Genomic DNA, 11,965 nt, shown 5'->3' on the forward strand with positions numbered 1-11,965 from the left:
CATTCTGAAGAGTTGCACCTCTTCAGATTTCAGCCCAACTTTGGTTATAAATACAACACTATTCTGCTCAAAATTTCACTACGATTTTTTGAGTTTCTCCCCCTTCTTCTGCATACTTTTAGCATCAGACAAAGCAATAGTAAGTGTGATTTGCTATCGAACTTTGTGTTCGCTGAAACACTGGGGTTTGAAGTACCACTACACCAGTGTGTAATTCGTTCTATCATGGGAGGAAATAATCCATAACCTTGGGTACTAGAAGGGGAATAAATTCCTTAAGGAAATACTGTGAATTCCGTGGGCTCGAATTAATTTTCTGCTATTTCGTTGTTCACTTCTATTTATGTTCATTTATATTTCCAGAATTATTTTACAAATACAACTAACTAACACTTAACTATTTTAATGTTTCAACATGAAAATGGTTACAACCCTACATGCTTGAGGCTAGTTCGACATATATGCATGGTGCACATGCGTCTGCTGCTTCGAACTCGAATATTTATATAGAAAATTTATTGAACAACTTGAAAATAAGCATATATATTAAGAGTTGCACCTACTATCTTGAAATCTTGAATCCGCTTACGCCTGCTCACTGAAGAGGAAATATTTTAAAGCCACCCTCCTATGGGTGAGGAATAGAAGGAGGCCGTAGTGGGAACAATGGGTGGTGGAAATATTTTGGAGGAATCTTAGGGAAAGGAGGAAGCTTGGGATGAATATGGATTTTAGGAAATAGGGGTGGGCATGGTTTTTTATAGAATGGTGGAATTGGTTTGTATATTGGAACAGGTGGAGGCAGAGGCTTTACTGGTTTGTAAATTGGAACTGAAGGAGGCTTCACTACTTGTGCCTTTGGTTTTGGTTTATAGATAGGAATTGAAGGAGGATTTGGCTTCTTGTAAATGGGAGGGAAAGGTTTATTATGAATAGGGGGTAGAGGTAAATACATCTTAGGGAAATGTTTCTTTTTCCAAGAATGAATCTTGGGAAAAGGTGGTAACTTTGGCAATGGTGGATATTTATAGTGTGGCCATAAGATAGCAGAAGTGCACAAGGCTGTAGAGAACTTTAGATTTCCAGCTGGTTTTAATGTATGTTTTTCATCATTTTCAGATTTGATGACTACAATCTTGGACCTGTCTATGCCATTGTGTGCTGGACATGGTGCAGCATATGCACTATGGAGTTGGGCATAGCAATCTTCTTTTAATTTGCCGTCTTTTACCATCTCTTGTGGAAGTGAGACCGTGAATTTGCCATCTTTGTCAAGTTTTCCTTCTCCTTTTGTTTTGATTTCTCCATTTTCAACCTTGCAGTCGATGGTTACACGAAGCCCTGAAAGCAAAAGTTGTTATAACTAGAAGCATTTCTTGAATTTTAAAGGATGAACATGGAAGACTACTCATCCATTAATATACTAGTGACAGTGGGTGCAATTTTTTTATTAATGTACATCTTTTCAAAATTGTTCAATTAAAGAGGAGCTTTGACGCAACGGTAGAGTTACTTATCATAGATTAAAGTTGTGGAAACGACCTCTTGCAAACATGCAAGTTAAGCCTATGTATAATAGACATAATATGGTCTGACTCTTCCCTGAACCTCCGCATATAGCGGGAGCTTTGATGCAATTGTAAGAGTTGCTGTCATGTGACAACAGGTTACAGGTTCAAGCAGTGGAAACAACCTCTTGCAGACATGCAAGGTAAGACTATGCACAACAGACCCAATGCATGTTGTAGTGATCCTTTCCGGACCGCTACAATGGGAGCTTAGTATACCGACTGTGCTTTTATTGAATTGTGTATACAACGCGAGCCTCAAAACAGCAATGCGAATGCACTCACTGCTCTGATTATGGCACATATGCTATATATGGTTATAGCCATTAAGCTTCTGAAAAATGTTATGCAAAATCAAGATAAAAACATAAAAGTGCATACCTGAAAAGGCATGAGTGGTCTTTATGTTACTCTCTTTGCAATCAGCACATTCCCCAGTTCCAACAACCTGGATTGTCTTGTCAACAGCATAGCAGAAAGTCACAGCAAACAGCAATAAAGAGACAGAGAATCCCAAAAGGACTCTGCCACAAAGTGACTGAAGCCCCATTGAGCACAATGCCAACAGGCAAATGGGGCAGCCAAATAGCTGAGGGAACTATTAACTCTACTTTGCCAAAATGTGAGATTTTGTTGGTGTCCTTGAATATGTTTGTCTGAAGGGATTAAAGGGTATATATATAGTACTTAAAATGATAGATTTTTATGAGTTACACCAACAAATAGTTAAGGACCTCACATGACCTTACCTTGACTTATGTTGGAATAATTGAAAAGGGATTATAGCAAAATTTAAGAAGATTCAACTAATATGGGTGGTGGCATAGCATAGCTGTTTGATCAAAGGCAATTATCCTCATTGAATGAGGTATCATCCAACTGCAAACCTTGTTTATTTTCTATCTATAAACCTATTTAGCGGCTTTCATTTATGTCCATCCTGAAAAAATCTGGAGTTAAATGTGAACTTTTGACTACTTGTGGCAATCTTCAGTAACAGTATAATTGACATCGTAGGTGTTCAAGAAAAACTGAAAAATCGGATAGCATCAGACAAATATGTGCCTGAATTTGAACTCAGAGCTTTCTATATGGAGGAAGGTCTCAGCACTTAAACTATGCCATACGAAGAAATTTATGTGTAATTACTTAATAAGTGACCTGATTGTATAAACAGTTTTATATCGTCAGTGCGTGTAACCTAAATTCTTGCTTTAATAGCATTTTACACTCACCAAAATATTTATTGTAAACCCTTCTACAGCATGTAGAAACTTACACTAGCGCATAAAATACTTTTACTTGTACTACAATATGATTTGACTCAATCATCAACTTCTTACCTAAATCAATTGACAAATATCGTTTAGAGAGATAGAATTGGGTTCATAAACTTTATCATGTGAGTACATGTTTTTGTTCTGTGTTTGATTTTTCTACTACTAATTTATCTTACATCTTGGCTAATTATACGGCACAAAAAGAAGAGGAAGTTGTTTATTCATTGTCGATTTGAAGCCCTGAAAACGATGTTTCAACTAATTATGTACGCATTTACTTGAATTTCATCTCCCACATGCAGCAATATACGGACCAATGTATAATAATAACATTACAGGACAAGCCCACCTCTATTGTCACTTGAAACTTAGTTCTAATGTAAGAAACTCAATCCAAATGTGTCAAAGGACAACGTAGATCTTCTGCGATGATCTGTATAATGATGTGATTTTTTAACCACCTAAACACGAGCTTATATTTTATAATAGTAGAAACTAGAAGGCAATAATATTTCTATTCTTAATTCCAGAGTAGTACATTCTTGTTTGATGACAAGTATGTTTATTGACTTTTCTCCATTCCCGCTAAAGATTTTAACAAGCTAAGGTGCTTCACAACTCAAACAAAGACCATAAGAATGACCAATCTATCTACCAAGAAAATAATAAACTTGTTGAACAGAAAAAAGAGAATATGTTAGACAATTGTCTTGGTCACCTCCAACTACCAGTCAGTTTGGCACTAAAAAGACAAAGGCTGATAGGTTTTTCCTCATGCTACAACAGTAAAGAAGCTCTATCACTTCTAATTCTTAAACCTATTGCACGTTTTTAACTGTGCGTAAATCCAGTCTAACTGGGAATTTAGCCTCCACATACTGCTTGGGACATCAGAACCTAAGTAATTCACTTCTTCTTCTTCGACTTGTTGGAAAGCGATTGAGTATATGCAGTTCCCTACATAAAAGACACAAGAAGGCAAAAACTCATCATACCAAAGTCCAGACATATAAAGAAATCATTTTAACGTGATTCTGAAAAACTAGAAGACCAAATATTCTAAAAAATACTCCCAACAGTTAGAGAAACCACAAACCTCAAGCCATTCATCCATGGATGCATCTGTTGTTGCAGTTCCAACTTCAACCTTTGCCTTTGGTGCTCTCTTAGTTTTCTGTACGTACATCCAAGAAAGAAAAGAAAGCATTAGAAGGGAAAAAGAGCAACGGAAGTGCACCAAAACACCCAGGATTTCTGATGCACTAACAAATATTCTTCTGCTTTTGCAAGGTGCATACAAAGAGCATATGTAATCACCTTTGAGAGATTTTGTATCTGACCACGTATCCAGAATCCAAGAAGGCCAAGGAGGGCAATTCCAAGACAGAACAAGAAAACAGACTCAACACTGAGAAGACCACCAGGCTCAGTCACTTCAATAGTACCGTTGTAGAATGTACTCTGATAAGGGTTCTGGTCTATCTCATAAACAATAGTGCCAACTAGATCAAAACTTCCAGGCTGCAACATTAAGAAAGAAAAGTTATTCAGCCTAGGAAACCAACGGCGGCATTCAAGTGCAAGCAAATAAAGTATAAAAATAAGCAGATAACAAAAGATAAAAGCAGTACAAATGCTTGGAAGACAACCAACCTGCATAAATTTGCTGACAGCAAATATATATGGAAAAGTTGCCTGGGCTGAAGGTGGAACTGTTGCATTGTTAAAAGCCTAGGAAATGGACCAAGATACAGAATTAGCCAAGTCCCTAACCCAAATCACAGTATAATAGCATGAACATGGAAGCCTCATTTCAATAGGAACTCCTAATTAACAATGAAAGATCACCAAAGTATTTTCATCCCATAGAGAATAATCACGCCCTTGTCACAAATAAATTTTTTACTTTACTTCAAAGCAATCTTAAAATGATATCTTTTTCTTACCATTAAATCTAAAATTATATCCTAGGATCAGTGATGTGGATATATATGAGCTTCATGCTATGTGGAAGTTAATATAAAATGAGAAAAAACATATGTTTCATTTCTAAGAAGAATAAGTTCTGTATGCCTTGTGCATGCAAATGTTTTCTTGGTTCAACTGGAAGCTAAACAGCTACTAACCTAAAGGTTAAAAGTTCACGTGAAGAGACCTCAAATAAGATTGAAAATTACCAGAAGAATTCAGAACTAAGTGAATATGAGAATATGTAAATTCCAGCTTAAAGAACCAAAATAACAGGTAAATAAATTTGAGATAGAAAGCTCTTTTCAGCTTAAAGGGCATAATAAATCACAAATCTTATGGAAGGAGGAGAGTGCAGCCTAATTTCTAAAAAAGAAAATAAGCCAAACAATTACCTGTACGGACAGATTTTGAACCAAATAACGGTGATCAAAAGGAAGGTGAACACTGGCTTGGATTGCAATGATATTCAGACTAGAATCCCCTGTTTTAGGCACCCAAATTTGGGAAATTAATCACTGAAAATTAAGAACTTGAAGGGGGAGGAGAAAATACACCAAAGCACATAAAATTACCGTCATTTTTCATTCCAACTAACAGCTCACTTTCCTCACCAGCTGCCACCGCTGCGGAAAAGAAGAAACGTGATTTAGAGATGCAATTCAAAAACAGTTACTAAACATTTAAGCAAAACAAGGAACCAACAATAAAGATGCAAAGCAGAATCGAAATTACTTACACTTGGATGGGTTTTTAGGGAAAACACAAATTGTCTCAATCCCAGGTGCCGGACTAAAACTGTCACTGCCAAAATCTTGCACATCATCACCAACAATTCCAAGATCCCCTCCTTCTCCACTGCCTTCAACCACTTCCGTTTCAGGGTCCGATTGGCATCTAGCAACTATGGAGTAAAATCAACACCATATAAAACCAAAATGAAATTCAGGAAATAATAGTTCGAAATCTGAACAGAAACTCCTTAATAATCAACCCAAACAGCAAACAGCCCAATAAACATCAATAGCGCAAAGATCCCAAAGAAAGTTGTGGTCGGCTACACAAAACCCCTGTAACCATTCCGCGCAAGTCGGGCCCAAAAGCCTAGAAGATAATAAGTTATGCAAATATCACGAAGAACTAGCTGAATCCTGAAAATCAAGTAATTGAACTACTATACTTTACCTTTCTCATAAAACAAAAAGAGTAAATGAACTACTTATTGCTGTATTAGGCAGAGGTGGATCCAAGATTTGAGCTTTACGGGATCAGTAGGATGCCACTGAACAACTAATGAGTTACTGGGTTCAAAATTTAATATTTCTACATATTTAATAAATTTCTTAACACATATAAAAGGTCTGCATCAAAGCAATTGGGTTTAGCTGAACCCGTAGCTTATACTACGCAGCATACGCCCCTAACATTAGGTAGGATCGATGCATGGATCAACAGTTCTTTTCCATGTCATTATATCAAATGAGATTATAACAAAAGATTACCAAGTCGAAGACATTTAATTTAACTACCAAATTACACTATTGCCACCCAGAACACAATTCGAATTCTACTTATTATTCCCGAACACTATTCTGCTGAGATTATTTTCAGTAATCTTCAATAAGAGGCAGAATTACTCATTAAAGACAAATCACATCCCACACACACACACAACTTTGAGGAGATAAAAGAAATTTCGATTGTATCCGATTGAATCTCAATTTACAAGATCGCACAAAAGATTACTAAATAAAGCTAGAAAAACACGGTAATTATCCTGTTGCACGAGCATTTGCATGTAGGAACAATTGTATAAATAAGGAAAGAGAGATCTGGATCTGAGAAACGAACCTTGAAGAAATGGTGAAGAAAAGAGAAGGAGAGCTAAGAGGATCCAGAAAACCCTAATTGTCATTTTATGAATTCGAACAGAGACGAATTAACAGAAATGTAGAGCTGAGCTGAGAAGAAACGCCCAGCAGCAGAAGCAGGAGCAGGAGCAGTGTTTTTTTTTGTCTTTTTACGGCATAGGAAGTGAAACCGAACCTCCTTTTGTGTTTGGAAACAGAGGAATATCCAAAGAAAACTCGAGCCAATACGCGGGGCCCAATTTCACGATTCCACTTATTTTTTTAGGCTTTATTTGATTAATAGTACTCGTATAAAATTTATGCGACGTGCTTAATATATTTTCTCATTTAGAAAAACAAAAAATCAGCAAATTTGATAGTGTTATAAAATAAAGGCCGTGAAGTAAATAAACCGAAGACAAGTATAAGGAGAGAGATATTGATATATTATTCAACTTTAAATTGAATAATATATCAATTTAAAGTTGAATTGAAGTACATAATGAACTGAAAACTCCTCTATTTATAGAAAAAAGGAAACAGCTACGAGGCTTTCAAGAAGCAGCCGCAAGGCTTTTCAGGAAGCAGCTGCGGGCCCTTTCTTGAGCTGCCTGTAAGCTGTCTGCATGAGCTGCTTACAACCTGCCTGTTTAATAAGAATCTGCTGCAAATCATTTCATTGAGTTGCTTGCAACCTGCCTGCATCAGCTGCTTGTAGATAAACTTCAATGGAGTACTAAATGGATAATCTTCTTCAGGAAGATTATCTATAGCAGAGTAATAAATGGACATCCACAATATAATAGTTTCATAACACTCCCCCTTGGATGTTTATTTAAAGATATTGTGCCTCGTTAAAACCTTACTAGGAAAAACCCAGTGAGAAAAATCCTAGTGAAGGAAAAAGAGTACACATATTTAGTAATACGCATTTCTGGCTGCCTCATTAAAAACCTTGCGAGAAAAACCCTATGGGAAAAATCTTAGTAAGGGAAAAAGAGTACACCGCGTATTTCACTCCCCTTGATGAAAACCTTGTTTCAAATATTTGAGTATCTGCATTCCAATCTTATATACCATCTTCTCAAAAGTTGAAGTTGACAAAGATTTAGTGAACAAATTTGCTTGATTTTCACTTGAACGGATTTGTTGCACAATAATGTCACCATTTTTCTGAAGATCATGTGTCTAGAATAATTTTGGTGAAATGTGCTTTGTTCTATCTCCTTTTATAAATCTTCCCTTCAATTGGGCTATGCGTGCAACATTGTCTTCGTATAAAATTATGGATCTTTTATCCAACCCACATTTTTCTTGAATAAAATGAATCATTGATCTCAACCATACACATTCCCTACTTGCTTCATGAATAGCTATTATCTCAGCATGATTTGAAGAAGCAGTAATAATAGATTGCTTTGTGGAGCGCCATGATATGACAGTACCTCCACATGTAAACATATATCCGATTTGAAATCGAGCTTTATGGGGATCAGATAAATAACCTGCATCTGCTTAACCAATACGATCTGCACCACCTTTGTTAGCATTGGCAATATACATAAGTGCATCCATTGCACGAAATAGAGTATTCCAGGACCAAGGAGTTCCTCATCCTCTTCTGGAAGTCGGAACGGATCCTTATTCACTTCAAGTGATCGAACAACCATTGGTGTACTTTATCCATGTAAAAGCTTTTTAAGACCCTTTCTGTATAGGCAGATTGATGGATAAAGATTCCGTTTGCTAAATATTGAATTTGTAGACCAAGACAAAGTTTTGTCTTTCCAAGATCTTTCATCTCAAATTCTTTCTTAAGATATTCAATTGCCTTTTGGAGCTCTTTTGGAGTTCCAACAAGATTTATGTCATCAATATAAACAACAAGTATAACCTTCTTTCAGTAAATATTCACTGAGGCGATTATACCACATGTGCCCAGAATACTTTAGACCATACAAAGATCTTTATAATTTGATCGAGTACATTTCTCAAGACTTTGAATTATATGCTTTTGACATTTTAAATCCTTCAAGGATCTTCATATAGATTTAATCAAATAAGTCATATATATTATGACTTGTATCTAAATGGTATGACATCTTCAAGTGTCTGGATTGCTTGTTCGATCCTCACAATCTTTTACAATATTGTGCACTATATTGTATCAAATATATCGTCGACGATCATTTTTTATCAGTTCCTAAGCGATATAACTTGTTGAGATCTCATCACTTTCTTTATTTTCAGGTACTTGGGAGTTTCATGAAATGTTATGTCGTAGGCTCTTCTAGAGCTTATTTCCTCCTCATTATGATCATTTTGATCATTAGCTCCTACCATTTTTCAAGGATTGTTATCTTTGAAACCGATTGGTCTACCACGCTTCATGCGTACAGTAAACTCTATCCTTTAGGGACTTTAATTTTAATAGGAGCATTTGCAACTGAAATATGATATTAAATTTTGGATCAACAAATGCTTCTGGCATTTGACTTGAATTATCTTCTAAGTGAGGATCATATTAATGATAATTCGATTCATATAGCATATTTTTTAGTTGTTTATTTCATCTCCCAAATGTTAGAAAAACTAGCATATATCCCCAATCTTCTTGGGGAAACATATCTTTGTGTATTGTGGTAGAGAAATTAATCATATATCATACATTAAAAGGTAGTAAAAATATTTGATTTCTAATCCTAAACCAAATTTGAGGGGAGGACTTTATCATATATTGTTGGTACGATGCATACAAGTGCTGTTGTATGCAATTTAGAATATCTTAGACCAAGACATGAAACTTTGTTTTCATAAGCAATAGTTTAGCAATTAGTAGGAGGTATTCAATACTAAACTAGCTTGGATATAAACCAACATTATCAAGATGAACTGTCTTGATTTCATAATCTAAAAGTTATGCTCTTAATTGAGAAAAACAATCTCAAATGCCAAACTACATGTTGACAATAAACATACATGTAACCGTCTCATATATGCATCTACAAGTGGTTCACATGCTAGGTGAATGAGCCCATATTCACCTTTTATATATTTTAGAATCAGGGGTTTTAGTCCCAACTTTAATTGGTATAATCAATTTATTATGAGAGCAAGCAACACAGGAGAATCTTCTAGTTCTTCAGTATATGCTTATCTAAATTCTCAAATAGCTCATTTAAAATGGCAAATGAAAACTTCAAGTTTATCATGGAATGTGTTATCTCTTAGTAAACTTCTAGTTTACTATTGTGACGACCCGGCTAGTCGTATCATGAGTTATCGCTCCATTTTCCCCATTTATGATTCTTATTGCTTTGTCTATCGGTTCTATATGTGATCGGGTTGGTTGCCTCGGGTTCGGAAAGGATTTGGTAAGGTTTGAGGCACTTAGTCTCTTTTGAGGAAGCTTAAGTTGAAAAAGTCATCTAGATGTTGATTTATGAGTTAGAGGGCTCGGATGTGAGTTTCGATGGTTCGGATAGCTTTGGGAGGTGATTTGGGACTTAGGAGCGTGATCGGAATGAGTTTTGGAGGTTTGGAGTAGATTTAGGCTTGAATTGGCGAAATTGGATTTTTTGCGTTTTCCGGTTGAGAGGTAAGATTTTGATATAGGGGTTGGAATGGAATTCCGAGAATTGCAGTAGTTCCGTTGTATCATTTGGGATGTGTGTGCAAAATTTCAGGTCATTCGGACGTGGTTTGGTTAAGTTTTTGATCGAAAGCGTAATTCGGAAAATTTTAAAAACTTAGGCTTGAACCCGATGTGTTTTGGTTGATTTGATGTTGTTTGAGGTGTTTTGAAGATTAGTACAAGTTTGAATAAGGTTATGGTTATGTTTGTTCTTTTGGTTAAGGTCCCGGGGGCCTCGAGGTAATTTCGGATGGTTGACGGAGAAGTTTGGGATTGTGGTGAGCTGCAGATTTTTCTGCTTCTGGTATTTTCGCACCTGCGGATTGGGGACCGCATGTGCGGTGTCGCAGAAGCGATGAAAGGGACCGCAGAAGCGGAAAATGGCTAGAAAGGGCAGGAACCGCAGATGCGGTTGTGGGACCGCACCTGCGAAGGCGCAGGTGCGGAATGTTCTTCGCAGATGTGATTTTGGCCGGTTAAGTAAAGAACCACAGAAGCGGTTCACAAATGCGGTACCGAAGATGCGGTGGATTGAGCGCAGATGCAAAGATGCCTGGGCCAGAAAGTATAAATTATTTCCTTCACGATTTTTGAGCTATTCCACCATTTTTAAGTCGGCTTTGGAGCTTTTTGGACGATTTTGAAGAAGGATTTCAAAGGAATTTCATTTAGGTAAGGATTTTGGACCTAAAACTCATTTCTATGGTATTATTTCACAGATTAGGCTTGTAATTAATGGAATTTAAGGATCAAAGTTTGGGGAAACTAGGGCTTGAAAACTTGGACCTTTGATTGAGGATTTGGAGGACCATTTGAGGTCGGATTTCAGAACTTTTGATTTGTATAAACTCGTGGGGAGATAAGAAATCTATTGATGTAAAAATTATCGAATTTCGAGATGTGGGCCCAGGGGTCGGGTTTTGGTAATTTCGGGATTTATGTTGTAACTTAATTATTTTCGCTTGGGCTTCGTTCTCTTAGCATATTTTGACGCTGTGATTTTGCTTTTGGTTAGATTCGACACGAGTGGAGGCCGATTCGAGAGGCAAAGGCATCGCAGGCTAGATTTAGACCAGATTGAGGTGAGTAATGATTGTAAATGATGTTCTGAGGGTATGAAACCCCGGATTTGAACATCGTTGTGCTATATTGAGGTGACGTACACGCTTGATGACGAGCGTAGGGTCGTGTACTGTTGGGGATTGTGACTTAGTCCGTCTCGAATGACTATTTTACTGCGTATTTGACTGAAAACTATTTGTTATCATCATGTTTTGGGATGAACGCAATATTTGGGCTTCTTGCCAACTATTTGAACCCTTAGAGGATTTTTATTGATATTTTCTCACTGTTTTGATTTTATACTTGAACTCAGTCATGCTATATTCCACTGTTCTCATAACTCAGCCATGTTTACTCTGTTTTAACACTTAAATGATCTTTTAAATGATATTTTGGGCTGAGAATTATGTTTTATTATTGCCCGAGTGGCTTGTGAGAATTTTGACTGAGTAAGGCCAAGGGCCTATGCTGTGTGGAAACATTGACTATGATTATGAGACCGATGGCCTAAGATTTATATGCCACGAGATGGCTTGTTGATATGAGGCCGAGGGCCTAGTGATTTTGCCACGAGGTGGCTTGATATTGCGCTTGGGCCATAAG

The 11,965-nt window shown here is 36.7% G+C and overlaps 2 protein-coding genes across 2 annotated transcripts; both read right to left on the reverse strand.

The window, feature by feature from the left end:
* Positions 1-377: 377 nt before the first annotated feature.
* Positions 378-2,230, reverse strand: LOC107820272 (proline-rich protein 2-like). The gene is made up of 2 exons (XM_016646532.2): positions 1,950-2,230; positions 378-1,341 (listed from the first exon to the last, which is right to left on the reverse strand). The coding sequence occupies exons 1-2, from the start codon at positions 2,116-2,118 to the stop codon at positions 629-631; spliced, it is 882 nt and encodes a 293-aa protein (XP_016502018.2). The 5' UTR covers positions 2,119-2,230; the 3' UTR covers positions 378-628.
* Positions 2,231-3,476: 1,246 nt separating this feature from the next.
* LOC107820273 (translocon-associated protein subunit alpha) lies at positions 3,477-6,938 on the reverse strand. Its single transcript, XM_016646533.2, has 8 exons — positions 6,668-6,938; positions 5,556-5,720; positions 5,392-5,442; positions 5,212-5,300; positions 4,502-4,579; positions 4,166-4,369; positions 3,945-4,022; positions 3,477-3,805 (listed from the first exon to the last, which is right to left on the reverse strand). The coding sequence occupies exons 1-8, from the start codon at positions 6,729-6,731 to the stop codon at positions 3,755-3,757; spliced, it is 780 nt and encodes a 259-aa protein (XP_016502019.1). The 5' UTR covers positions 6,732-6,938; the 3' UTR covers positions 3,477-3,754.
* Between the last annotated feature and the right edge of the window lie 5,027 nt (positions 6,939-11,965).

The sequence above is a fragment of the Nicotiana tabacum genome, chromosome 5 (assembly GCF_000715075.1).
Source record: "Nicotiana tabacum cultivar K326 chromosome 5, ASM71507v2, whole genome shotgun sequence".
In the NCBI taxonomy this organism is placed as follows: Eukaryota; Viridiplantae; Streptophyta; class Magnoliopsida; order Solanales; family Solanaceae; genus Nicotiana; species Nicotiana tabacum.

Coding starts and splice junctions, on each gene's coding strand:
- LOC107820272 (XM_016646532.2), bottom strand. CDS start 2,118: ATGGGGCTTCAGTCACTTTGTGGCAGAGTCCTTTTGGGATTCTCTGTC. Junction 1,342..1,949: donor GACCACTCATGCCTTTTCAG/GTATGCACTTTT, acceptor TTTTGCTTTCAG/GGCTTCGTGTAACCATCGAC.
- LOC107820273 (XM_016646533.2), bottom strand. CDS start 6,731: ATGACAATTAGGGTTTTCTGGATCCTCTTAGCTCTCCTTCTCTTTTCT. Junction 5,301..5,391: donor AGTTGGAATGAAAAATGACG/GTAATTTTATGT, acceptor TGCCTAAAACAG/GGGATTCTAGTCTGAATATC. Junction 3,806..3,944: donor CCATGGATGAATGGCTTGAG/GTTTGTGGTTTC, acceptor TCTTTTATGTAG/GGAACTGCATATACTCAATC.